Source organism: Boleophthalmus pectinirostris, unplaced genomic scaffold (genome assembly GCF_026225935.1).
Source record: "Boleophthalmus pectinirostris isolate CB_2022bp ecotype Guang Dong unplaced genomic scaffold, ASM2622593v1 HiC_scaffold_3, whole genome shotgun sequence".
Lineage (NCBI taxonomy): Eukaryota > Metazoa > Chordata > Actinopteri > Gobiiformes > Gobiidae > Boleophthalmus > Boleophthalmus pectinirostris.
In genome coordinates, this window is record NW_026571299.1 from 10,741,279 (window position 1) to 10,768,703 (window position 27,425).

General features: G+C 38.6%; 1 protein-coding gene across 1 annotated transcript in view; it reads left to right on the top strand.

Moving 5' to 3' along the window:
• chd6 (chromodomain helicase DNA binding protein 6) overlaps positions 1-27,425 on the top strand; it is a 230,408-nt gene that overhangs the window by 145,394 nt on the left and 57,589 nt on the right. The window contains 8 exon segments of the mRNA XM_055160839.1: positions 892-1,056; positions 2,283-2,462; positions 5,383-5,493; positions 18,616-18,641; positions 18,643-18,816; positions 21,791-21,871; positions 22,463-22,584; positions 25,348-25,504. Coding sequence (XP_055016814.1) covers positions 892-1,056; positions 2,283-2,462; positions 5,383-5,493; positions 18,616-18,641; positions 18,643-18,816; positions 21,791-21,871; positions 22,463-22,584; positions 25,348-25,504 — 1,016 coding nt within the window.

The following is a 27,425-nucleotide window of genomic DNA, read 5'->3' on the forward strand; positions in this document are numbered from 1 at the left end:
AGAATCCATGGCAAAATATTTCAATTTTCAGGTTTCAAAATTCACTTTGTGAACTGGACAAAAGTTTATGTAGTCAAAATTAATTTATTATTTTATTATTATTATTATTATTATTATATATTAGTAGTAGTAGTAGTAGTAGTAGTAGTAGTAGTAGTAGTAGTAGTAGTAGTAGTAGTAGTAGTAGTATAATTTTTTTTTTTTTTTACAAATTTTTCCTTTTGCCAATAAAAAGAGATATAAAAGTGAATTATTTAAATTTAATTAAATTAATATTATTGCAATTGACTGACTTTTTAAGGATGTTTTAGCAGATTGTAATTTAACATTTTAATTTACAAATTACATACGAAATTTTCCAGTTTTCTTTTTTATATTGTGGATTTGATAATAAAATGATATATGAATTAGAAATGTTTAGGAACTAGTCTGCTACATTATGCATATTTAATATAAATACTAATATTAAATACAAAATGCTACACTACATTTTTGAAATATGCAAATAAACTGTATAAAGAAGTGGACTAAGCAAGTGTGACGTCACCCATTTGATGTCCAGTCAAATGAAGCTCACTGAGGGTTGCAATTATAGGAGTGAATTCTGTGCCAGAAATTGATTTACAGACAAAATAGTGAAATAAAAACACCAGGATCATGTAGAGCGGGATAATATGAACATTTTAAGACCAAAATGACGAGGCTCACAGCAGCAGTTACAGATCGAGGGGTCAGTGGGAGCCAGAGCTGATGAAGCCAGAAGCACCCCCATGCTCATTTCCTATTTGGAACACGGCAGCTCTGTCCATTTATGCAGTGTGTGGGTGTAGAGTTTCCATCTAATAATATGTAGTACTAAATATATGATATTTTATTTCTGTCTTTGTCTAGGCCCAGGCGCGCTGTCACCGGATCGGTCAGAGTAAAGCGGTGAAAGTTTACCGCCTCATCACCAGAAACTCTTATGAGAGAGAGATGTTTGACAAGGCCAGCCTCAAACTGGGGCTGGACAAGGCCGTGCTCCAGGACATCAACCGAAAAGGAAGCCTCAACGGGGTCAGATACAACTCTATCTCATGAACTATTACAACCAGGGAATCAGTGGTGCTTAAAACGGCCCATGTTATGTTATTTTCTGATCTGTTATAATGTTGTTTCCTCATCATAAACAGACCTGGAGTTGTGTTTTGTTTCATTCACACATATTTCACACACAAAACCCTGCATATTTAGAGTTTTTCTCTCAAACACAAAACACTCTGTTCCACTTTGTGATGTCATGTGGTAATGCAAGAAGAGCTCTAGGGTGTTTTTAAACTCCATAAACCTTCACCAGAATCATTAAATTGTTGAAAACTACCGCTGCATAACATCACAAGGTGGAACAGACCATTTTGAGGTTTGGACAGACTCATAAACCAGGATTACTCAAAAATATGTGAATGAAACAAAACACAACTCCAGGCTAAAAACTCACAAGAGCTTTCATGTTTTTCTAATTATTACTCTCTTGGTTTGATGGAATAGTCCCTGTAGTACTATTTACACTCAAGGAAGACTTTTTTTTTATCCACATCCATCCATTTATCCATCCATTTTCTTCCACTTTATCCGGGGCCGGGTTGTGGAGACAGTCGTCTGAGCAGGGAGGCCCAGACTTCCCTCTCCACACACACTTCCTCCAGCTCTTCCGGAGGGATCCTGAGGCATTCCCAGGCCACCCAAGAGACATAGTTCCTCCAGCGTATCCTGGCTCTTCCCGGGGGCCTCCTCTCGGTGGGACATCCCCGGAACACCTCACCAGGGAGGCGTTCAGGAGGCATCGGAAAGAGCCACCTCAGCTGGTTCCGCTCGACGTGGAGGAGCTGCGGCTCTACTCATGTGTTCCTCCCATGTGACTGTGGAGAAAACTCATTTCGACCACTCCCAGCGAAGTGACATTCCACATCGCCACAGCCAGATACTGTGTCTGTGGACTGGATCATTCAGACACCTGTCGCGACTGTTGCCCAGTCCTCTACACACCCGACCCCTGTGAATCCCTCTGTGGATGATGAACACACAGGAGGACATTTTTTAATGACAGTTTAAACCTTCTTTTAACAAAATAAAGGTGTTGGTATTTATTTTTATTAGTCTAATCATCACTATCATCACATCAACATTATAACAGCTCAGTTAAAATACATTTAAGAGTCTAACTTAGTATGACTGTGCACCAAATGATTGTTGTATCCATTAAAACATGGCTCACTTGTGTGTATCTCCACTTGCTTGTGTAGGTGGCGCAGTTGTCCAAGCTGGAGGTGGAGGACCTGCTGAAGAAGGGGGCGTACGGAGCTCTGATGGACGAGGAGGATGAAGGCTCCAAGTTCTGCGAGGAGGACATCGACCAGATCCTTCAGAGGAGAACCCAGACCATCACCATCCAGTCTGAGGGAAAAGGCTCCACTTTCGCCAAGGTAAACACGGGATAAGAGATTACAACGGTGAAACTTAATCTGTGTATCATTCGTTCATTTGTTTTTAAATAAAAAAACCAAAAATAAAAAAACAAAAAAACATTCATTATTTGTCTCCAAAACCAAAATGAAAAAAACAGATAATGATTTGTTTTTTCAGTTTTCGATTTTGTGTTTAAATGAATAATTGAAAAAATGGATAACGGCCGTTTCCCGTTTCTGTGACTTAAACTGCGATGCTGGACATTTGCGCCGCTTACGGACTGAATCAGGACTGAACCAGGACTGAACCAGGACTTAAACAGGACTTAAACAGGACAGAACCAGGAGTGTTGGGACGGGCCCAGAGGTGCGCCCGCGTAGCCTGTCGTTTGATCGGGACTGAGTCCGGGACTGAGGCCGGGACTGAGGCCGGGACTGAGGCCGGGACTGAGGCCGAGACTGAGGCCGAGACTGACGCGGAGACTGAGGCCGAGACTGAGGCCGAGACTGAGGCCGGGACTGAGGCCGGGACTGAGGCCGGGACTGAGGCCGGGACTGAGGCCGGGACTGAGGCCGGGACTGAGGCCGGGACTGAGACCAAACCAGCACTAAAACAGGACCAGGAGTGTCAGCACGGGCCCGGAGGTGTGCCTGTGTAGACTGTCTGGTGTCACGTCTGAGACCAGGACTAGACCGGGTACAGACCAGGACTGAGACCAGGACTGAGACCAGGACTGAGACCAGGACTGAGACCAGGACTGAGACTGCGACTGAGAACGGGACCAGATAAGGCCCAGACCAGAAATGAGACCAGGACTAAGACCAGGACCAGGATCTGAGACTGAGACTGAGAATGGGACTGAAACTGGTTTAGTCCTGGTTTAGACCTGGTTTAGTGTTGTTTTAGTCCTGGCTCAGTCCTGGCTCAGTCCTGGCTCAGTCCATACGCGCCACAGTTTAAGTGACAGAAACGGGGAACGGCCAGTATCCGTTTTTTCCATTATTCATTTAAACACACAATCGAAAACTGAAAAAACAAATCGTTATCTGTTTTTTCATTTTGGTTTTGGAGACAAATAATGAATTATTTTTGGTTTTATTTTGAAAAACGAAATGAACAAATGATTTACAGGTTAAACTGGTCTTTGGTTTGATTATGAAAGTCGTAAACAGATAAAGTTGGATTGGATTGGAAAATAAATGCAAAAATAATAAAATAAAATAGAAACATACTGCATAGACAAGTGTTTGTAATGGATCTAACACTGGTCATTATCTTTTTTATATTCTGGGTTAAACAGTTCCTTTACAGAGTGGTACCAAGTTAGCGCCGTTGCCATAGCGATTAACTCATTAATTCATTCAAGTTATTTCGGTGGTGAAAAGTGCTCAAAATAAACCTCGCTACCAACTCTCGGCTTTTTTTCTGATCTAATATGAAGATCTGAATACGAAGTGCTGCTGTTTATGTCCAGATTGACGCCAACAGGGAAAAGGTTGAGTCACTGTTATAAAACATGTGAAGTAAACAGAGTCAGCGCCACTTATTGAACATGAATAAATGACTAAATAAAGAAATAAATTTAGTAGAAAATGACATAAATGACATAAAAATACATACACTGCCAGTCAAAAGTTTTCTTTATGTTTACTAATTTTTACATTTGATTTATATACACAGAAGATGATAAAGGTGTATTTTAATTAAACTTTTTTAAGTGGAGGGTTCGTCAACTTATTTTCTAAGTGGAAATGTTATTGCTCGGTCTGGAATTTGTCACAGTTTGGGATTAAACCTTTACTTTACTTTAGTTACAGGTCAGATCTGTGGAGAGTAAACCCTGCTCAGAGTCAGAATGAATGCTTTTCTTGGTATTTTTGAGCTATAAAACCACCTGTAATTGAATAAATGTAAGGTAGAGTTGTTTAATGTCATACTTGTTACATGATATATCCATAGCAACAAGCAGGTGATGGACTCTCCAGCAAAAAGTTACACAATGCCCCTTTAAATATACGAAGCAAGCGCCACACTTTTTCCAGTTTGACCGAAACTCTTCTAAACTTTTGATTCATGAAAGTGGCCACCTTTGGCAGATGTAACAGCTGAACACACTCGTGGCTTGTTGTTTTTACACTAGAAATCAAATATTCTTCAGAAATTTCTTCCCAAGTCTGTTGCAGAAGTTCCCATAAATGTGTGGCACTTGTAGTTTGTTTGGCTTTCACTCTTCTGTCCAGTTCATCCCAAACCAGCTCGATGGGGTTTAATTCTGGAGACTGTGCTTGTTCTTTTTTCCTGAGGTAGTTTTGGTCAGAGCTTGGAGTTGTGTTTTGTTATCTTTAATCTTTTTATCTGTGTACCATTTCAAGCTCTTCATTGGACTTGCACGACTTGAATTGCAATAAATAACTGGAAAAATTAGGGTGTTTTAAAACTTTTGACCTGTAGTGTACATGGATTTATGTAGTAAAGAAAAATGTTAAATAACTCAACTAACTATAACTATTTTGAGGATTTTAATATAACATATATATAGTTATTTACATTTTTTCTTTGCTGTATAATTCATACTTATCATAGTTCATATATTTGATGTCTTCTGTATGTGTATAAAATGTAGAAAGTAGTAAAAGTAAAGAACAAAAATCATTAAATGAGAGAAACGTTTTACTTGCAATGTGTGTATTTTTACCACATTTATTTCTTTATTTATTTCATTATTTATGTATTTATTTATTTGTTAATGTACAATAAGTCGCTATAACTATGTTTGCTTCACATCTTTTATAATCATCTTTTCCCTGTTGGTGTCAATCTGTAGATCTGGAAAATGGTGAAAAAAACAAAACGAAAAACTGTTGACTGGAAGTGTACATACTGTATATATATAAATATTATTGTTATTACTTTAACTCATTGTTTTGTGTTTTTCAGGCCAGTTTCGTGTCGTCTGGAAACAGGACGGACATTTCTCTGGACGACCCGAACTTCTGGCAGAAATGGGCCAAGATCGCCGAGGTTGAGATCGACTCCAGGTCTGAGAAGGTACAGGAAGCCCCCAGCAGAGACTAACTTTACATATTTGGGATGTAAATCTGTACAGAAAATAACCTTAAAGCCTGAATCTTACAGTGAAAACAGAACTAGTTCATTTTAAACAGTTTGCAGTTATTCCTCACTCACGTCATGCGTTCTGAGCACCCCATTATCGCTTCTTAATTAGATCTGTAGATTTTATCTGTACTCGGTCAAACGCTTAACGCTCTTCTCTGCTGGAAAAAATCTGGTGAAGCCAGTACAATAATAGTGAGGGTGTTCTGCAACGGGTGGTAGGATTTTTATATTGATAAATGTGTTCCTGTTTTGTCTGATAATTAATATTTGCCAATATAGATTATCGTATTTTTTGGACTATAAGTCGCTCCGGAGTATAAGCCACACCAGCCAAAGAACGCATAATGTAGAAGAAAAGAATATATCACATCTTGAAAGGCAAGTTATAGTAAAAAACAATAAAACAGAGAACAAAAGGCTGTTAATTTCACATATGAACAGTTCTTCAGATAACTATAGCTTAAACAACAGAACAGAACAAGTTTAACAAACTCTCCATCTCACTGCAAATCACTAAATCTATGGAATTCTTCATCCTCTTTGTCACTTCTGAGCAACTCCGCAACCTCTGGAGGTAAACTGAGTGTTGCTTCCTCTTCTGCGTAGCTGTTGTCAGACTCAGCATCAGTTCGAGTTAGAATTATTCTGCTCTTTCTGAATCCCGACAGGATGGTTTTGGTTGTCACTAAAGTCCAGGCTTTGTCGATCCATCCAATGACTTCCAGGAAAGTTACATGGTGCACCCTCCTTACCGTGAAGCTGTGTTCTCCATCCCCGCCTTTCGCCAGTCCCTCACAAGTTTCTCGCTTACTCTGAACTTTCTTTCTGCTGCTCGATTACCGTCCTCTGCTGTATATTTCACCACTTGCAGCAGGACAGTTGCCTTTTCTGCAGGAGACATGCACATTAGGGCGCGAAGTGACCGAGGCATAGAAGTAATAGGAGGAGCAGATACTGACACACAAGCCTAGAGCCTCTCGCGGCTGTCAGTGTGAACATTTTAATATATAAATCACACTGGAGTACAAGTCGCAGGAAACGACCAAACCATGAAAAAAGTGCGACTTATAGTTTGAAAAATACGGGGTATACTTATATTTTCCATGACTCACTAATTGAAATTAAGTTGAATATACACTACTAGTCAAAACTTTGGACACACCGTCTTGTTCTGTGTTTTTTTTTTTTACAACTTCCTATATTTTATAAACATATGGAAGACATCAAATATATGAAGCAAGATGCATGGAATTAGGCCCAGAGGAGGTAACCTGTTTCACGCCAAACTGATCTCTGTAGCAACTGAGCTCTGCACATGATCAATCTGAGATGGCTCTTGGTGAAAGAGTTCGAGGCATGGCAAGTTTAATTATATAGCACAGTTTGTACACAAAGTAATTCAGAGTGCTTTACAGAATAAGAAATACAAACAAACAAATCAAAACATAAATAATTGTTATACAATTTAAAAGAGAGAGAGACATTAGGTTAGGTTAAGTTGCTTTATTTATACCCGGAGGTAGAATTGTTTTGCAGGTTTGAGAGGCTGGTCCCACATTTCACATTTCATTCATTCACAAGATGCACAATAAACACGTATAAAACACAATAACAAAATAAAGTGTTACTGTGCTCCAGTGCACAATTTTTCCAAGACAAATGTTCTGAAATTGATAGATAAATAGATTACAATTTATAAATATGATAGCGGCTGGAACGAAGCTCCTTTTAAAACAAAAAGAAGCCTATGACCAGAGGGAAGCACCTGAAACTCTGAATTTAATGGATGTTGCCCGTCTTTTAAAATACTCTGAGGCATCCTCTGTAACTGTCCTGAGTACATTAAATTAGAGAGAAGAAAACCTGGAGTGTCATGACGACTATTTGAATCTGATTGGTTGAAGAGTCACAAGAGCCAACAAGACGAAAAATCTAACCTTTTTTACATCCAATGGAGAGAAAATCACAGACATTTTCCTTGTCCTCAAGTCACTTACCTTCTGCATGTTTTTCACAAACAAAATAGTCTGTATTTACGCTAAAATAGACTGAAGTGTGTCGGCGTTGTTTTGGTTCGTTTGGTTGTTTTGTCTTTGACACACTTGACCTCTGTGCTGCTCTGTGTTTGGTCGCCCATCACCTTTCAGCTCTATCGCACCAGCGGGCGCCAAGAATCCATCTTGCTGCAGAAGGTTACAGAGAGAGCGTGCCTATGTTCCCACAGCTCTCTGCTCCCTCATTTCTAAGTTTGTTTTTGTTTTGTTTTGTTTTTTCCAAAATTACACCTTATGTTCCCACATTTCCTTTTTTATTAATTTGCGTCATATTTTATCCCTTTTTCTCCCAATTTTGTAATCAGTTACACCCAATCTATTATCCAGCCACAGTTGACTACAGATGTAATGTAGAGGTTATGGTGCAAAGGATCCTAGGTTGAAATTATTCTGAATCAGGAGTCTCCAACCAGTAGCTCTCCGTCCCTTCCAAGTAGCTTGCCAAGGGATTTCTGAATTATATGTATTGTGTTGAATAAATAAAATTTGATCAATTAAATGCCTTTTACAATTGTACATGTATCATTTTGATGCCCAACTTTGTGCACTAATAGATTGATAATGGTTTATGTTTTATAGGTATTTAACTTAGGGTGATAAAATTTTCAAAATATAAAACTGAGACACCTTCAGTGTGAGTCGAATGCGTAATTAAAAAGACTTTTCTGCACTCGGCCCATTCATGATTAACATGAGTCAGTATAATTACATTTTCTTTGTGTTTTGGTCATTTTTCCGCAGCTTTTCTGTATTTCACCTAAACAAATGACAAGTAACGCCTTTCTTTACTGTTAGCAGGGATGAAATTGGTCAAAAATAGGGACACCTGTAACATTTTTTGTATAAAACTGGGATAAATCAGTGGTTTTGTATAAGTCTGCTGGGATTGGGAACACAGGCTCAAAACTGGGACTGTCCCGGGTAAATAGGGACGTCTGGTCAACCTAATCTAACTGTACCTCATCTAAGGTTTGCTGTGGCTCTTTTATATACTAAATTTCTTGTGACTGCTAAAACTAGTAGCTCTCTGGAATTTTTGGAGACCACTGCTTTAAGTCGTCCGTTTAAAGGTGGTATAAAGATTAAAAAAATGACGTGACTTTGTGAAAATCTTAGAAATGAGGGAACATGGGACTGTGGGACCATTGGGCTGACCTCGCCGTTGGGAGGAGGGACACTTTTGGTTCTTCCACTCCTCAAACTGCCCTGACAAAAGTGTGTGCATTTCCGTATGATTGCGTAAACCTATATCCAGCCCTTTACCGTCACTATACTGATGAAACCCAGACACAAAAACCTCAACCTCTCGTGTACCTCTTTGTGTAAGCACCAAGATGAGACGAATTTAAAAAGTCTTCGACAAAACCAGGTTGATTTTTAACAATGAAACCCAGAGTGAAATGTAGCAGAGCGCCGTGTAAAAAAGCATACACATTTGGGATGCATGGTTACAAAAAGCCTGGTTGCCTCCCGCCAGCTCCGACAGATGGGAGCTCTTAATGAATGAAGTACACATGCTGCAGTTTTAAGCCATGAGCGACTCGTGAGCGGAATAACTCATCAGTATGGTCCTTACGTGCCCCCTTTCCCCTTTTATTAAATAAACTTGTCACTCTTTTGTTCATTTAGTTAGAAAATTTGTATTAAAGGGCCTATATTACACAAAATTGACTTGAGCGTGTGACATTTAATCTTAATTTATAATGTTGTTACCTCATCAGAAGCTGTTCACATGTTTGAGTAACCATTTATTATTGGTCTGTTTACATCACAGGTGTCAAACATAAGGCCCGGGGGCCAGATCCGGCCCTCCATGACCTTTAATGTGGCCCTTGGGTGATTTTCTACTAAAATATTTTTATTATATTTTCTATTAAAATATTGGTAATTTTCTGCGGTGCTGAGCATAGCAGCATCTCCATGCTCCTCTGTGCATGGCCCCTCCCACCGGAGCAGCACAAATGAAGACTCTTTCCAAACACTCTTAAAGGACGATTGTTTTGACTGTTGACCGTGACACCCTGATCAACAAAATGTCCAAAATGAGAAAAGTGGACACAGAGTGCAGGATTTTCCAAGAAAAATTTACTTATTCCTGTTTGCATACAAGTTCATGTTAAAATATTTTGTTGAAATTGAATTTTTCTTAAAGTTTCAGGTTGTTCATAATATTATTATATTTATTATAATAAGAAAGAGTTCATCAATTAAAAAAGATTTCTGTAATAGATTTGCATTTCTCTGCACAAATATTTGAATTTATTGTTATTTTTGGGGTTTATATGACATGAGTTTTCTGATCCGGCCCCTTTGGGATCAAAGTAGGTTGGATACGGCCCCCGGACCAAAATGAGTTTGACACCCCTGGTTTACATCTTTAAAGCTTAAAATGTCTTGTCTTGTTCCACCTTGTGATGTCATGAAGTGGTAGTTTTCAAGTTAACAGCTACCTTTTATCTTTATCCTCAGTAGAGATTGGAAATTCCAGGCAATTTTAGTGAAGGGGTATGGAGTTTAAAAACACAGTGGAGCACTTTCTGCATTACCACATGACATCACAAGGTGGAACAGGGTATTTTCTGTTTGAGAGAACTTCAAAATACCTCAAGAAGCCAAAATAACTAACAATATTTGTGTGTTAAACATGTGTGAATGTAACAAAACACAATTCCAGATTTGTTTTTGATGAGGAAATATTATAACACAGATCCAAAAGTAGTTTAATATGGGCCCCTTAAACAGATTTGTCACACTTTTCTGAATTTTGTTTGAAAATTTGCAACGATGGGTCAAAAACAAAGGTTTGATTTGATAATAAAAGGTAGTAGAGATTATTTGTGCTTCAAAATAGCTGAAAATGGTTTTAAAGGGCCCATATTACACTATTTTCTGATCTATGCTAATTAAGAACATACCTGGGGTTGTGTTTTGTTTCATTCACACATGTTTAACACAAATCTAGCATTTTAAGGCTGACTTCTTTGCTCAAACAGAAAACACTCTTCCACCTCGTGATGTCATGTGGTAATACGCTTTCACTAGAATAATTTGGATAATTTTAGGTCTGGAATTGCAAATCTACAGAACAAAAAAATAAAAGGTAACTTGAAAACTACCGCTTCATGACATCACAAGGTGGAACAGAGCATTCTGAGCTTTGACGATGTAGACAGACTGATAATGCAGCAGGGGTGTAAGAAAAAATCGATTCAGTGATATATCGTGATACTTCATTGCACAATTCTCGAATCGATTCAAAATGCATCGATTTTTTAAATTATATTTTTCACAAAAATTCATTAGTTACATGCACTGTTCTCATGATTTAAAAAAAATTATACATTATATTTCATACAATTGTGTTCTCTTGAAAGTGTAGTTGACTGTATTATTAGAAGTAATTATTGATAAATCGCAGTATATCATCCATTGATTTAGTATCGGGATATATTGAATCGTGACATGTGAATTATGATATGTATCGTATCGTTAGACTTAAGGCAATGCACATCCCTATAATGCAGGGATATTAGTCAAACAAAACATAAATCCAGGTATGTTTTTAAAAGGTAAGAACATTCTAAAATGGCTAAAACCTCACGAGAGTAAATTTTGCGCACGTTTATGAAATATTGTGTACTTTTGCGTTTACCTTTATGAAGACTCTTGCAAGAGGGAGACAGCGTGCGGGAGTCTTCTTAAAAACATTTGCTGCAAAATAAATGTAAAACTAGAAAAGCACTCAGAGAGCGCAGACCTCCGCCAAGGACTACCCCCATTTTTTATATAAATTGCGATAAAATCAGTCTTCTGGATCAGATCCGGATCAGCCTTTGGAATATGAAAGAGGATCCCATTGTCCATCCCTGAGTCAAATTTCATGGGGTTTGGTCAATAATTAACCGAGATATTGAGAAACTAAATATTTGGCCCCATTTACCACAGTGTTAACTAAAATTTCAAAGTGATCCAGAATCCAGGATTTCTTCCGGATCACCCCCAAAATGAAATCAGTTCTTCCTTTTCACATTTCCAACAAATCCTGAAAATTTCATCAAAATCGGTCAATAACTTTTTGAGTTATGTTGCTAACAGACAAACAAACAAACAAACAAACAAACAAACAAACAAACAGACAAACGCCGGCAAAAACATAACCTCCTTGGTGAAGGTAAAAATAAATAAATAAATAGAAACATGTTGCATAGGTGAGTGAAAAATGCTTTTCTCCGTGGAGATGTTATTGCTTTGTCTGGAATGTTCCACAATACGGTATTAAACCTTTCTATCTTCATGGAATCCAAACCAGAGCAAGTTACAGGTCAGATCTGTGGAGAAGAGACCCGCTCACAGTCACAATATCTTTTTTTCTAGGTATTTTTCATCTATAAAACCACCTGTAATTGAATAAATGTAAAGTAGAGCTGTTTAATGTCATACTGTGGAACATTCCAGGCCCCTAATCAAGAAGTTACACAGGGCACCTTTAAACTAGGGTTGTCAAAAGTATCGAAAATCAGATTTGTGAAACGATAAATAAATTACGGCCATTAGGCAACGTGATTGTTACTAACGGACCCATGTGTTTGCTGTGAACGCGATTTTAACTCTAAAATCCTCAAAATGAATCCAGTGATGGTGAAAGAACTGCACAGGAGATTTTTGAGTTTCTAAACTATTACGTAACTATCAGTGGAAAATTTTGCGTGACCAATTTCTGAAAAGGACCTTGTAAACAGCATTAATGAAAGAAGCGTGAATGAAGCAATTCCGGGTATGTTTTTCATGAGAGACCACAGGGTTTCCACGTAGGCTGACCAGATTTCCCTATTTACCCGGGGCAGTCCCAGTTTTGAGTCCTAGGTCCCCTGTTCCAGCAGATTTACAAAACAAAACCATTTACAAAACAGGTGATTTGTCCCAGTTTAATACAAGAAATGTCCCAGGGGTCACTGTTTTTGACCAGTTTGATCTAGGGCTGAACGATTTTAAGAAAAAAATTGAATTACAATTTTTCTGGCAGATATTGAGATTCCTATTTCATCCGTTTTTGTTTTTTCCCCCCCCCCCCCCCCCCCAAATCAAGTTTCACTGCACATAAACATTTGCAAACATCACAGAAACTTACATCATACCAGAGTCCTGCACCGGGTCGGGTACCAGAGGGTGACCAGCCTGACTACTACTGTCAAAAATCTGTCATCGCTTCACAGGCCTTATTTGTTGAGCAGAAGAAACATTAATCGAGATGCTGGACATACGGACTGAACCAGGACTGAACCAGGACTAAAACAGGATTAAAACAAGACTAAAGCAGGACTGAACCAGGATTAAACCAGGACTAAAACAGGAGGACTAAACCAGGACTGAACTGGGATTAAAACAGGATTAATCCAGGATTAATCCAGGACTAAACCAGGACTGAACTAGGACTGAACCAGGACTAAAACAGGATTAAAACAGGACTAAAACAGGACTAAAACAGGACTAAACAGGAGGACTAAACCAGGACTGAACCAGGACTAAAACAGGAGGACTAAACCAGGACTGAACTGGGACTAAAACAGGATTAAACCAGGATTAAACCAGGACTAAACCAGGACTGAACTAGGACTAAAACAGGATTAAACCAGGACTAAACCAGGACTGAACTAGGACTAAAACAGGACTAAACCAGGACTAAAACAGGAGGACTAAACCAGGACTGAACCAGGACTAAACCAGGACTAAAACAGGAGGACTAAACCAGGACTGAACCAGGACTAAAACAGGATTAAAACAGGAGTAAACCAGGACTGAACCAGGACTAAAACAGGATTAAAACAGGACTGAACCAGGTCTAAACCAGGACTAAACTAGAACTGAACCAGGACTGAATCAGGACTACAACAGGTCTAAACCATGCCTTCGATTGATCACGGATTGTTCTTTTTAATATAAAATTATCATTGTTATTATTACTATTATTCATTTGCATAAATAAACTCAACTTTACAACATAGAAACCATAACCACTACAGAGCCACATCAGCCCGTTTGACATTATAATGTGTTTAATGCAGCTTTGCGCATGTTTGTTTACGTTTTGCAGAAATGAAACTTAAAACCGCATGAATCATTTGCATAAACTTACACTGAAAAAACAGCTCGCTCCTTGTGCGCTGATGAAGGCCTAAAGGACATGACTCAGTGAAATATTTTTGTAACTTTATTTTTAAGAAGGTTTTAGGGCATACAAAGAATAATGAAGAAACTATAACAATCAAGCAAGATTACATGTACAATCAACAGCTCCCATATCACGATTAATCGTTCATGGATTGTATGTAACAGTCCCATTTTTCCCAATGTTTTTCTCCCTTGTGTCGTTGTAGGCGGAGACCAAATGTCATGGTTTCCATTGCTCTGATTTGTCCGATAATTTGTCTCAGAAGTCCCATTGTAGGTGCCGACTCAGTGGAATATTGTTGTTCTTTCTATGACAGGGATGTCGATCATGCATACATGTGTGAAATACTTTACGAAACAAAACCTAGGTCAGTTAGGAGCACTGCACAAAACCGAGGTGTTGTCTGAGATCGCGATGTTCGGTCCAAAACGATAGATCGTTCAGCCCTCGTTTGATCTAAACCAGGACTATAACAGGTCTAAAAAGTGGACTATTACAATTTTTGACTAAGCTGATCCCTTCCAGGAGAAAAGAGGAGCATAAATTTATTTGTTTAGCCAAAATATAGAAAAATGATTTTGCTCATGACCATAAAGCAGAAAAAAATGCAGTGACAGAAACCTCAATCCACAATGTTACACGCTCTTTTCACAATTTTATCTATACCAAACATCACAACCCGGGTGTGTCCCAGTTTTGAATTTTGAAAATCTGGTGACCCTATTCCCATTGTTTATTAAAAAGTCCTTAAAAGCATTGAATTTATGAATTTGGAAATAACATTTTGAAAAAGTCTTGCAGTATGTAACTTCTCCATATCTCCATATCACATTTCTCCTCAAAAGTTTAATTTGTCAACCACCGTTATTTGGTTAAATAATCTAGCCTAAATATAGAGCAGCAGAACCAGCAACACAGCCCCAGGTCAAAATACTTCGAGTGTGTCACTGAAGATCACGCGCTACAGCACCACTAAACAGAAGCGAGTAAAATCAAAGAAAATCTCAGCAGAACACAGAGTGTTTTTTAACGATGGCTTCACATTACCTAGCGACCCATTTCATGCTGGGGTTACGGGAAAGACTCTCTCTGCTTCCCGTATTCCCAGCATGAAATAAGTAACCAATGTTAAAAAAAACAACTTAAAGGCCTAAAGGTGTAAAGGCTGCTACACACTACACACTACAGGAGAATTTTGAATCCTCTCCTCATGTGCGTGGTGTCAGTGTGACTCTGAGCTGCTCTGTCAGATCGTAACCGCCAAACCAGAGATCTAGAGACGGGATTTTCAGTCCCCCTCCTGCCCGCGCCTGCAAAGAATAGTCATTTTCATTCCCGCTCCCGCCCGCATCTGCGATATTTTGTTCCACTCCCCCCCTAAACTTCGCAAGATGGGGATGTTCGCTTTCTTAAACTCTATCAAACACAGAGAAGCAGAAAGGAATTGTCTAAACTTTGCTCAAGATTAGACCATGTCCGGAGGTTTAGGCTTAAAATGTTTTTATTAATGCCAAATAAAATATCCAGCACAAATGATGTATGATGGCTTACATGAATCGTTTGTATATTTTACTTTACACTCAGTTTGCGGGACTGCAGTTTATCATCCTACCTGCCCACTCCCGAGTCGTGCAGACCCCCTCCCGCCCACACCCGCAATGAGCGTGCCCCAGTCCACAAAACCTACCATCAGTGTTGGGGAGTAACGGATTACATGTACTGGAGTTATGTAATCAGAGTACAAATTATGAGTACTGTTTCAGTGAGTGGTAATTGGATTACAGTTACTTTGTTGAAATAAATGGATTACCTGGTGGCATTTTCCTGTTTTCCTGTTTTCACATTTTCGGCTATATTTCCCCCCCAATTCCACTCATTGCCAGAAATTAAACCTGGTCTGAACTAGATCAAAACCAGGACTAAACCAGGACTAAAACTAGGTCTAAACTAGATCTAAATCAGGACTAAAACCAGCTCTAAACTAGATCTAAACTAGATATTAACTAGATCTAAAACCAGGTCTAAACCAGATCTAAACCAGATCTAAACCAGGACTAAACCAGATCTAAACCAGGTCTAAACCAGATCTAAACCAGATCTAAACCAGGACTAAAACCAAGTCTAAACCAGGTCTAAACCAGGTCTAAACCAGGTCTAAACCAGGTCTAAACCAGGTCTAAACCAGGTCTAAACCAGGACTAAACCAGGACTAAACCAGGATTTAACAGGACTAAATCATGCTGCGTGGACGTGTCATCTTATGTGAAGATTTCCTCATCTTTGCTTCTCTACAGCAAATCAAGTAATCCAAAGTATTCAGATTACGTTACTCACTTTAATTTAATGGATTCCGTTACAAACTACATTTTGAGGTATGTAATCTGTAATCTGTAGGGGAATACATTTTAAAAGTCACCTTCCCAACACTGCGTGCTATTAATCTAGTTTGAGGCCTTCTTTGAAAGTAAAAAGGCAAGAGTAGTTCCTCACGTGTGTCTGTTTACATCCACGCACAGCGCACGGATCGAGATGAAGCTTCAGATTAGTGATAGTGACTCTACTTCCTGTGAGCTTTTATGCTTTAAAAATCATGTATCTGAAGTATTGTACCACATTTCACACATCATAATAACAAAGATTTGACTTGTATCTAAACTAGAAGTGCAGTGTTTTGATCGTTTTAACACTTAAGAGTCTCAAAGCGAGTGGTTTTACTGTAGACACGAAACAGCTGACACGATCGCGCTCACAATTTTATATCCTGTGGTCCGCAGACCGATCCCGCTGCAGTTTTTGCGGTCGGAGATTTTAAGTCTCATAAGATTCTCCTCGTGTCTGTGGTGTGCACTTTTTGTCGCACATTTAAAAATTGCTTAAGACCGAAACATCCTGTAGTCAGACCTTTTTGGAGTCTGCAGAACTTTCTTTAATTTTTTTGCACCTCTGTTTGGCTTGTTGTCTGTGTCTGAGCTGTTGTAGTGTTGCAATGAGGTTACATCATTCTTCCATCATCCTTTACACATTCCACATTTTCACATTTGTTTGAGAAATAAATGAACACAAATTCAAGAATTTTGTTTTTCTTTCCTGGTTGGTTTATGAAACAGGCCGTGAAATATGTGTTAAGTTTTTGCATAAATGGTCTTAAAAAGGTTAAAAACTTGGATTTAACTTGAAGAAACCTGTAAAAAACAGCCAATCTTCATAATACAATAAATAATAATACATTTATTTGTGTAGCACTTTTCAAACTTATCATTACAGAGTGATTTCCAGTTAAAAAATAATCATAAATATGTACAGTTGTAAAATAATGTAGCTCTATAAATGTCCTATATTACACAAAATGTACTTGTAGTGGACCAAACAGAAAGGCAAAGACGAGGTATAAAAATTTGTTAAAATTTAATCAAGTCAAAAAAAGATGTAATTTAACAAAGGCTCAAATTAAGTAAATCATTAACAAAAAGCTGGGCCCAACTGAGGTAAATTAAATCAAACTAAACAGAACAAAACTAACCCAACTAGAAAAAGAACAGGGGTGTTTAAATACATGAGGGCCAACTAAAACTGAACACAAGAGGGGGGAATTACACTAAATAATTACCGCAACTAAAACTACTAACTTAATTGTAAATTTTTTTTTTTTGTTTCAACAATGATAGCATTAAGAGGTGCAGTAGCCTTGTAATTATGATGACTAAAAAAAAGAGAATAAAAATTCATCAACTCTGACGTGGTGGGCTAAATTTGCCAATAATAACGACACTGATCTGTTAGCTGATGTCAATCAATCTCCCTACGTTTCTAGCGTAACTGACTTGCCTGCGCGCCGCCGGTAACGTACGCCTGTCACGCAGTACAGACGCAAGCCGCACAGACGCTGTTTACTCCACCAACGAAAGTTCTTTTTTTTGACCTATATCTTCCTCGCAGTTCACACAAGTTTGTTGCAATGCAGACAAAATCCAGAGCAGTTAGCAAAAGAAAGTCCGTTTTTGATCGCTGAAAGAAGAACAAAGCCAAACTAAGTGATTCTTGAAGATCAAATGAAAAGCAAGCAAAAGACTGAACAAATACTCCTGGAAGGAAACTTCATTATGAAAACTTACTATTTCCAAGAGCTAGACAAACGTTTTCAGTATCCTAGTCTGAAAACGTAATTTTCAAGGCAAAGAAAGAGTCTTGCTGCTGCGTGTTGTAGCTAATTCGCACTAATCTCCGAATTCTCTGAACTTCTCCGGCAAAATAATGTAAATAATGTAAACAAACCTGAAAGGTAAAAAAAATTAAAAATTAAATAACAGAAAATAATGAAATGAAATGAACAAACAAGAAGTGTAAGTAAATAATTCAGACTTAAATTAACTACAATGTGTGCACCCAAATTAGAATATAAGTCTAAATAAAGGAATTAAATTATGTATGATGTAATTAACTTAATGCAAATGAAATTAAAATAAATGAAATAATACTAACACTGTGGAAAACACACCCAGAGTTTTGTTTTGTTTCATTCACACACCTGATTAATCTTTTATTATTAATCTGTCTACATCTCCAAAGAGAAAAATGCCCTGTTCCACCTTGTGATGTCATTCAGTAATAGTTTTCAAGACAACACTGTACCTTTTACGATTAATTCAGTAGATTCAGTAGATAGTAGACCATCCAAATGAGTCTAATGAAGGTGTTTTGTTTCATCCACATGTCTGAGTAATCTTTTATTATTAGTCTGTGTACATCTCCAAAGCTCAAAATGCTCCGTTCCACCTTGTGATGTCATGTAGTGGTAGTATTCAAGTTAATATATATTTTTTTCTTGCCCAGGAGTCGCTGGTGATTGACACTCCGCGCGAGGAAGCAGACCCGTCACTACAACTCCTTCGAGGACGATGAGCTGATGGAGTTCTCGGAGCTGGACAGTGACAGCGAGGAAAGGCCGTGTAGGACCAGGAGGCTGGGGGAGCGGGGCCGCAGGTACCTGAGGGCCGAGTGCTTCAGAGTGGAGAAGAACCTGCTCATATTCGGGTAAGAAACAACATATACAAATAAGAAACTATGAATGTGTGTTTGGGAAATAGATGCTTTAACTCTTTCCCCCATGAAGACAACATTTGACGACCCCCCCCTGAACCCTTAATGACGACTTTTGACACCTCCGCTGTATCACTAAAGACGAGATTTGACGACCTTTAGAAACGGCTCGGTTTTTCCACATTTAAACAGAGGCTGTGATAGGTCGGGGCCACTACAACCCACACTAGACTGACCAATAGGATTCAAGGATATGTTTTCGCAGATTTTTTCCGAAGTTAATCGAAATAGTGACGATGGTAGCTTCCGGAAAAAACACAACACGAAATACGTGCAATGGAAAGATCGCGGCGCTGCGGCGCACAGTTTTAGAAATAATGAGGAGCGGATGTATTTTATGGATAAGTTTAGAGAAAGTGACTTTTATAGATTTCAAAGTGATGATGTTGAAGTTGATTATAAAGTGGAAAACAGCGACAGCGACGGACTTTCGGGGAGAAGATGAGAATTCCGCTGATGCGTCTGTGTGGAGTCCTGCGATATCCGAACAAACTATCTGAGCTTTATACTCGATTATGAACCAAAATTGCCCTGAAATCTGGATGTTGCCCAGGCCAGTCCTTTAAAATATTTCAGTCTTTTTTTCCAAGATGCGATGTATAACAGAATCGCTACAGAAAAAAACGCTTATGCGGAGCTCTGCACACGAGAAAATAGCCAAGATGACAAATACTGGACACACACTGACGGGGAAGAGTTTTATTATTATATTATTATATTATTATATTATAATATGCTAAATTAGTTGAATAAGCTAAATGAGTTGAATAAGTTAAATGGAAAAAAATTAATTGGGTGCACACAGGTGTACAACAGGTAAAAACAGGTGCACACTTGGCTCTACTGTATCTGGTGATATGAAATCTGTTTAAATACTTTGACAAAGTATATTTTTTAGTTTTTTATGAATATAGTACTCAGAACATGCAGATATCAGATGCTGAATGTAGTTTTTTGTTTTCGAGTTTGCACCTGACCAGGTAAACTCTCATTTTCAGTGAGCTGTTATACACCTATAAATGAGTTGAATCACATGTAAACATCCATAAATGAATAGTTCAGAGTCTAAGGTTTCCAGAGATACCAAATATGTCTGTGTTACAATTAAGTTCATGAGTGTAAAAATCATTTATAATCACTCGTGGAAGTCTGTTTTCTTTTATGCAATTATGCTCTATGGGTAGAACTAGTAACATATGTATGGGTTGTACCTAGTAGGCGTCCAGGGGGGAAAGAGTTAACATGCGATTATAGATGACATAGTGTAATATAAGCCTGAAGAGGTTTTTAGATGTCATCCATGCATGTTTGAGTAATTTAGCGATCTTTAGGTCATTTATACAAAAAATAAACGAAAACATGGTCAAAAACTGTGCTCAGCAGCTTGACAAACCTGATGAGATGTGCAGTATTTTCATTAGCAGGATGCACGTTGATTGTGTGTGATAGGGCTCTGAAGGGGGAGTGACTTAGCGCAGAGACCAAAGGGAGTGGAGACTCACATCGTCAAAAACAAAACTGAAATTTATAAAACTTGTTAAAATATTGTTTTTGGAGGTCTGAGTAACATTCGTTCTTTTGAATTTCAATTAAGAACGAAAAACAATACAATGGGAAAACAGTTTGTTATTTTGTTATTTCGTTTTAGTGCCATACAAAAAAAAAATAAAAAATTAAAATAAGATTTGGACCTATTTCCAATATTTTCCATTTTTGATTTTTTATTCTCTCTGGTTTATCTGCCCCAGATGTTATGCTGCTTCAAATGAACATAGGAGGCTACACTCAGTCTCATCTGTCCAGGCTTCTACTCATATGGCTTATATTTGTTTTTTGCTTTTTAAAACTTTGCTTCACATAAACTATCTTTGGTACTTAGTAGAGACTGTAAATTGTCATTGTCATATTTAGAATGAAGCAAAGGGTATACAAGTCCTGTACCGTTAATAATAATTACTTATCCAAAGAATTTTCCTAAGATTTCTAACTAATGATTTAAATAAACATTGTTTACAATGTTGTTTACATGTTGTAAAAATTCTGCTTCTTTTGTTAACTAATAAATATAATGATAGGCTCTGACTATGACATGAGGTTCATGTTTTTAAATTTAAGTACTACATCTTAGTTGTCATACTGTAAAAGGTGTTTTATGTACAATTTCAATGCAAATGCTGCTTGTGTGTATTTAGGTCAATAGGAATTTCCTTTGTTCAGTTGACACTGAATTCACACGCAGTGCACTAAGCAGGAGAACTTCCGGGGCGAATAAACCAGAGAGAATAAAATATCAAAATTGATATAGGCACCGAGACTGGTTTTTGATTGGTGTTATTTGAAATGAACTTTAAATTAAAGATTGGAAATAGAGATCAAAATCAGTTTTTTGTTTGACACTTAAATGGTATAATGAAATAACAAACTGTTATTGTTTGTTGTTTCATTATTCATTTATTGTTTTTAATTCTTAATTGAAATTCAAAAGAACAAATGGTACACGGACTTTCAGCAGCCCTGCATGAGTGCAAAACACTCTGTTCCACTTTGTGATGTCATGTGGTAATACAGCAAGTGCTCCACTGTGTTTTTAAACTCCATACACCTTCACTAGAATCACCAAAACTACCACCTCATGACATCACAAGGTGGAACAGAACATTTTGAGCTAATAAAAAGACTAATAAAAAGGGGTTACTCAAACATGTTTGAATGAAACAAAACCAAAGGTCACATGAGTCAATTTTGCGTAATAATAAACCTTTAAAAAATGTGACTTTGAGTGGAAGGAATATCTCGTGTAGCTTCTTCTCTGAAAATAGTGCCCACATTGAAGCGTTCTAGATTTATCAGGCAGTTATTGTACACGCCGGATCTCTCTGTGACCTACTTCCTGTTTTGTTTTTTCCAGCTGGGGTCGGTGGAAGGACATCCTGAACCACGGGCGATTCAAATGGCATCTTGCAGAGAGAGACATGGAGGTGATCTGCCGGTGAGTAAAGGAACTATTTTATGCACTCGAAAACAACGGGGATGGAGATGTAGCTGAAATAAAATCACATAAAACAGGCCAGTGAGTTAAAGCTGCACTATGTATCTTCTTAAGTGGGGGTCCATCACCTACTTGTTTCTATGGAGATGTCAAGACATTAAACAGCTCTACCTTACATTTATTAAATTGCGTCGCTATTTATTTAAAGGTGCACTGTGTAACTTTTGGTGGAGGCTCCGTCACCTGCTTTTCTCCATGGATATGTTGCCGTCGTTACAGTTATTTATCTCTATGGAGACGATGCAGGGCCAAGTTACATGTCAAATCTGTGTGTGAGAATGCAAGTTTTGAAGTCAATAAAAACCTATCTTACTGTATAAATGAAAGATGGATACTTTTAATGCCATACTGGGACATTCCACACAAGGCTACAACATCTCCATGGAGACAAGGAGATGGCGGACCCTCCACCAGAAAAGATACACAGTGCACCTTTAAAAAGCCATGAACTCAAGTCTTCATTTGACCCATATTCAGCGCTTTTACCCCATTTTCTCCATATGTAAACACATGTACTCTGTTTGGTCCCAGGGCTCTGCTGGTTTACTGCCTCAGACACTACAAAGGAGACGACAAGATCAAGAGCTTCATCTGGGACCTGATCGCTCCCACCAAAGATGGACAAGAGGATCAGACCCTGCTCAACCACTCTGGTCAGAAACACTACAATACTAATATAAAATAATTCAATCCAGAAAACAGAGATTCAGATGTAGGACAGAACTGAATTTAAATCAGTCTGAATTATTTAGATTGTAAAATGTCTTGAGAGAACTACTGTATGTATATCCGTTCTTTATTGGGTTTTATTGGACCATGCGATTCCTTGGGTTAGTGCAGAAGTTAAGATTTCATTGTTAAAGGTCCGATATTACGTAAAATTGAATCTTGTGAGCTTTAAGTTATAGTGTTATGGTGTTATAATTAGTGCTGTCATGCGATTAAAAAAATTTAGAGATTAATTAATTATGATCTGTAATTAATTAATCTAATTAATCTCATTTTAATCTCACCTAAAAATTGCTGAGAAAAGCCTTCAATTTGAGGTATTTTCATTTAAATTCATTATTACATTATTGTGGCAGATCAAAAGACTGATATAGATTAAAAAAAGTGACTTTATAAAGTCATTTATTGTTTAACAAATCTCTCCAAATTGGCTGTTGAGCCCAAGTCTCCATGAATAAGAAACTGTTTGCTGTAAAGTAGCAAAGACGAGGAAATCTGAACATAATAACTTTTGTCGACTTAAAGACAATAAAAAGTCCAGTCTTTCCTTAACCATATTAAAAATATTGTTGATAGAGAAATGCTTTATATATGAGATCACTGGTTTTAGTCCTGGTTTAGACCTGGTTTAGACCTGCTTTAGTCCTAGTTTAGTCCTGGAATGGATTAATCCTGTTTTAGTCCTGGTGTTAGTTCTGGTTTAGTCCTGGTTTAGACCTGGTTTAGACCTGGTTTTAGTTCTGGTTTTAGTTCTGGTTTTAGTTCTGGTTTTAGTTCTGGTTTTAGTTCTGGTTTAGTCCTGGTTTAGTCCTGGACTGGATTAGTCCTGATTTTAGTCTTGGTGTTAGTTCTGGTTTAGAGGCTCACAGGAGGAAGCGCGGTTTACGCCGCGTACGCGAGAAAACACGATCCACACGCGGCTCACGGGAGGACAGCGATGTCCGCGCGTTCTCAGGTTAATGACGATGATGAAGGTGTTTGTGTGTTGTGTGTGTGTTTGTGTGTGTTTGTGTGTGTTTTGTGTGTGCGTGTCCCCTCATGTGGCAGGTCACTATAGGACAGTAGTGCAGACATCATGAGCCTATGCAGGTTGTTTTCACCAGTGACATTTAAGTTGTAGGCGATTTTATATTTGTTATTTTCTTTTATATTTCACGTCGGGAGAATAATTTCCAAGACACGAATGTGTTTTTACCTGTGCACTGCTGACTCTGTTCTACTGGCTCTTCGACTTCGTCCATTGTGCGACAGACGTTTACATCGCTGTTACTGCGCGCGTTTTGTGTGGGTTTCCGGCAATGAGTGGAATTACCGAAATAAAAAAAATTATAAATGTGTTTTTTGTGTGTGTGTGTGTGTGTTAAAAACAGGTTTTATAATAAAGCAACTCCCTCTCAGAAACAGTAAAGTTAGAGATTAAAAATGAGATTAACGCGATTAAAAAACATAACGTGCTAAATATGACTGTAATTAATTAATCGCAATTAACGCGATAATTTGACACCCCTAGTTATAATATTGTTTAATCAAAAACATACCTGGCGTTTTGTTTTGTTTCATTCACACACGTTTGAGTAATCCTGCTTTATTAGTCCGTCTACATCTCTGAAGCTCAAAATGCGTGATGCCACCTCGTGATGTCATGTAGTGTTAGTTTTCAAGTTAACAGCTACTTTTACCTTTAGAGGTAGGCAATTCAGGCTTGCATCACCTAGTGTCTTCACTCAGTTTCATTTCTCTCAAGCGACTAGGTCAGGAATCGGAATACAGTAGATGGTTTGCAAGAACCTCGGAAGTTGTAGACTGGCCAATCAGTGAAGAGCTGTGAAGCCATGACGTCAAACTCAAGCGCGAGATCAAGGATTGTTGATGTTTGGTGAATTAAGGGGAAAGACGTTATTGCCCTTCTTCCTACGGGATTTGGCGCATTATATACGTCACGACCAAAGAGCAGCGATTGGTTAAATAAAAAACTACCTGCCTACTGTCAAGCGAATGAATCCTAATGCTGTTTCCATGAAGTGAAACCAGGTGATGAATCAGGCTAGGCAATTCCAGGTCTGAAATCCAAATCCATATATCAGAAAATAGAGTAATATGTAAATGCAAGTAAAGTAAAATGGGCCCTTAAAAGATTCAAGAGTCTAACAGTGGCTGCAGTTATAAGCTCACCAAAATCTGATTAATATCTGATTTCTAGACCTTTGAAATTACTCCCAAAACATGCAAACTACACAATCTGATATGAGTAATCAGAGGGACCATGATCAGAAAGAAACCAGATGATTTTGCTATTTACATTTCATTTTAATAATCTTTTAGCTCAAGAAATCTGATAATAATGAGATTTTGCCTCTGCATGTAACCGTAGCCAGTATTGCTTTTTCTTATCTCTTCACAATTGGTCTGAAATATTTCTGAAATCCTGACCCACCACAATAGCTTCAAAATTAATGCTACATTGGAACTTAACGGGCCCATATTACGATATTTTCTGATCTATATTAAAATACGTACGTGTCTTTAGCAACCAACGTAAACAAAACACAGGTTCAGGTATGTTTTTGTTGAGGAGAACGTTATAACGTGGCTTAAACCTGAAACATGTGTCATTTTTGCTTAATATTACGAAGACTAAACCTGTACACAGAGTAACTTTTGGTCTTATCTGACTGTGTTTGCTCCAGGTTTGGCGGCACCGGTTCCTCGTGGCAGGAAGGGGAAGAAGCTGAAGAGCCAGGGGGGAGCGGAGGTGGAGAACGCAGACTGGCTGTCCCACTGTAACCCTGAGCTGGTGCTGCAGGACGAGAGCTACAAGAAGCACCTCAAACAGCACTGCAACAAGTGAGTGAACTTCCACAAAGGTCATGTACTCGTCATAAGAAACATGTTAGACGATGTTTTAAATAATACTAATACCAATAAAAAAAATAATAATAATAATAATGCACTGGATTTATATAGTGCTCTTTGAAACACTCAAAAAGCTTTGCCTTGCATTATTCATTCACTCCACGCTCAGGGGTGTTAAACGAGTATTGTATGTGTTATATTACTCGAGACCGCTCTTGGTCTTGAGATCGGCCTCAAGATAATATTGGAGTCTTGGTCTTGTCTCAGACTCGACTGCATTTGGACTTGGTCTTGTCTTGGTCTCGAGGTCTGATACTGAGTGATAAAATGGAGGTAAATCTATAAAAACATTGATATATATGTAACAAAATAACTGTAAAATACAAATAAATGACAAAAATTACAAACATGGTCTTGATTTGGTCTTGATGGGCTGTCCTGTCTCGATTTCGGCCTCGGTTTTGTCTCGGTGTGGTCTCGGACTAGCCAGGCTGGCGCCACCTAGTGCCTCGGCTCAGTTTCATTTCTCTCCGGCGACTAGGTCAGGAATGGGAATACAGTAGACGGTTGGCAAAAATCCCGGAAGTGGCTGGTGCCCAAACTCGCAATCAGCACAGACCATACATTCTGTGCTGGCAACGATTCCTGAGATCGAGGATTTAAAGCCGGAACAAAGAGAATGTTTGGTGATTTTTTTTTCAAGGGGAAAGACGTTATTGCCCTACTGCTTCCTACGGGATTTGGGAAAAGCTTAATATACCAGTTAGTCCCGTTAGCAGTGCATTACACACATCGTGACCAAATAGCAGCGATTGGTTAAATGAAAAAAGTACCTATCGTCGAGCAAACAAACCCTAATGCTGCGAGGTCAGACGGTTTCTACGAAGTGAAACCGGCTGATAAATCAGGCTACTCTCGGAGGGGTCTTGGTCTCGATTAGTGCGGTCTTGATTACAACATTAGTAGCCACAGCTGCCCTGGGCCAGACTACCAACCTGCTAGCCTTACCAGCCAGTCCCTTCTACATTCTGTCCAGAAGGGACTGGAACCAGACCATACACCATACAATAATACAAAAACAAGCCTTCTTACTCTAAGTAGAACTCTAGATCCAACCTGTAACTTGGGCATTTGCTTTTTACCATGGAGATTTTTTTCTAATTTACCATCTTTTTCAATACAGTGCCTGATGTCAAAAGTATTTGTCTAGAATTTTTTTTTTTTACTGGAGAGACGCAAAAACAAAAGTATTAGTAGTTTTATTGAATGAGTTATTTTTGACACTTGGACCCCGTCTGAGATTAGATGATGTTTAGGAATATCTTTCCCTCGGGACCTGGACACTGGAGGTGGTAGAGGTGAGGATGAGGAGAGTGAAGGAGACGATGAAATGATGAGGAGAGCGAAGGAGACGATGAGAGGATGAGGAGAGGAGATGAAGGGAGGAGATGAAGGAGGAGATGAGAGGATGAGGAGATGAAGGAGAGGATGAGAGGATGAGAGAGTGAAGAGAGATGAGAGAGGATGAGGAGAGTGAAGGAGAGAGGAGAGTGAAGGAGTCGAGAGAGAGGGTGAGGAGATGAAGGGACGATGAGAGGATGAGGAGAGAAAAGGAGATGATGGGAGGATGAGGAGAGTGAAGGAGTCGATGAGAGGATGAGGAGAGTGAAGGAGATGAAGAGAAGGTGAGGAGAGAAAAGGAGTCGATGAGAGGATGAGGAGAGAAAAGGAGATGATGGAGGATGAGATGAGTGAAGGAGTCGATGAGAGGATGAGGAGAGTGAAGGAGTCGATGAGAGGACGAGGAGAGTGAAGGGGACAATGAGAGGATGAGGAGAGTGAAGGAGTCGATGAGAGGATGAGGAGAGAAAAGGAGATGATGGGAAAATGAGGAGAGTGAAGGAGACGATGA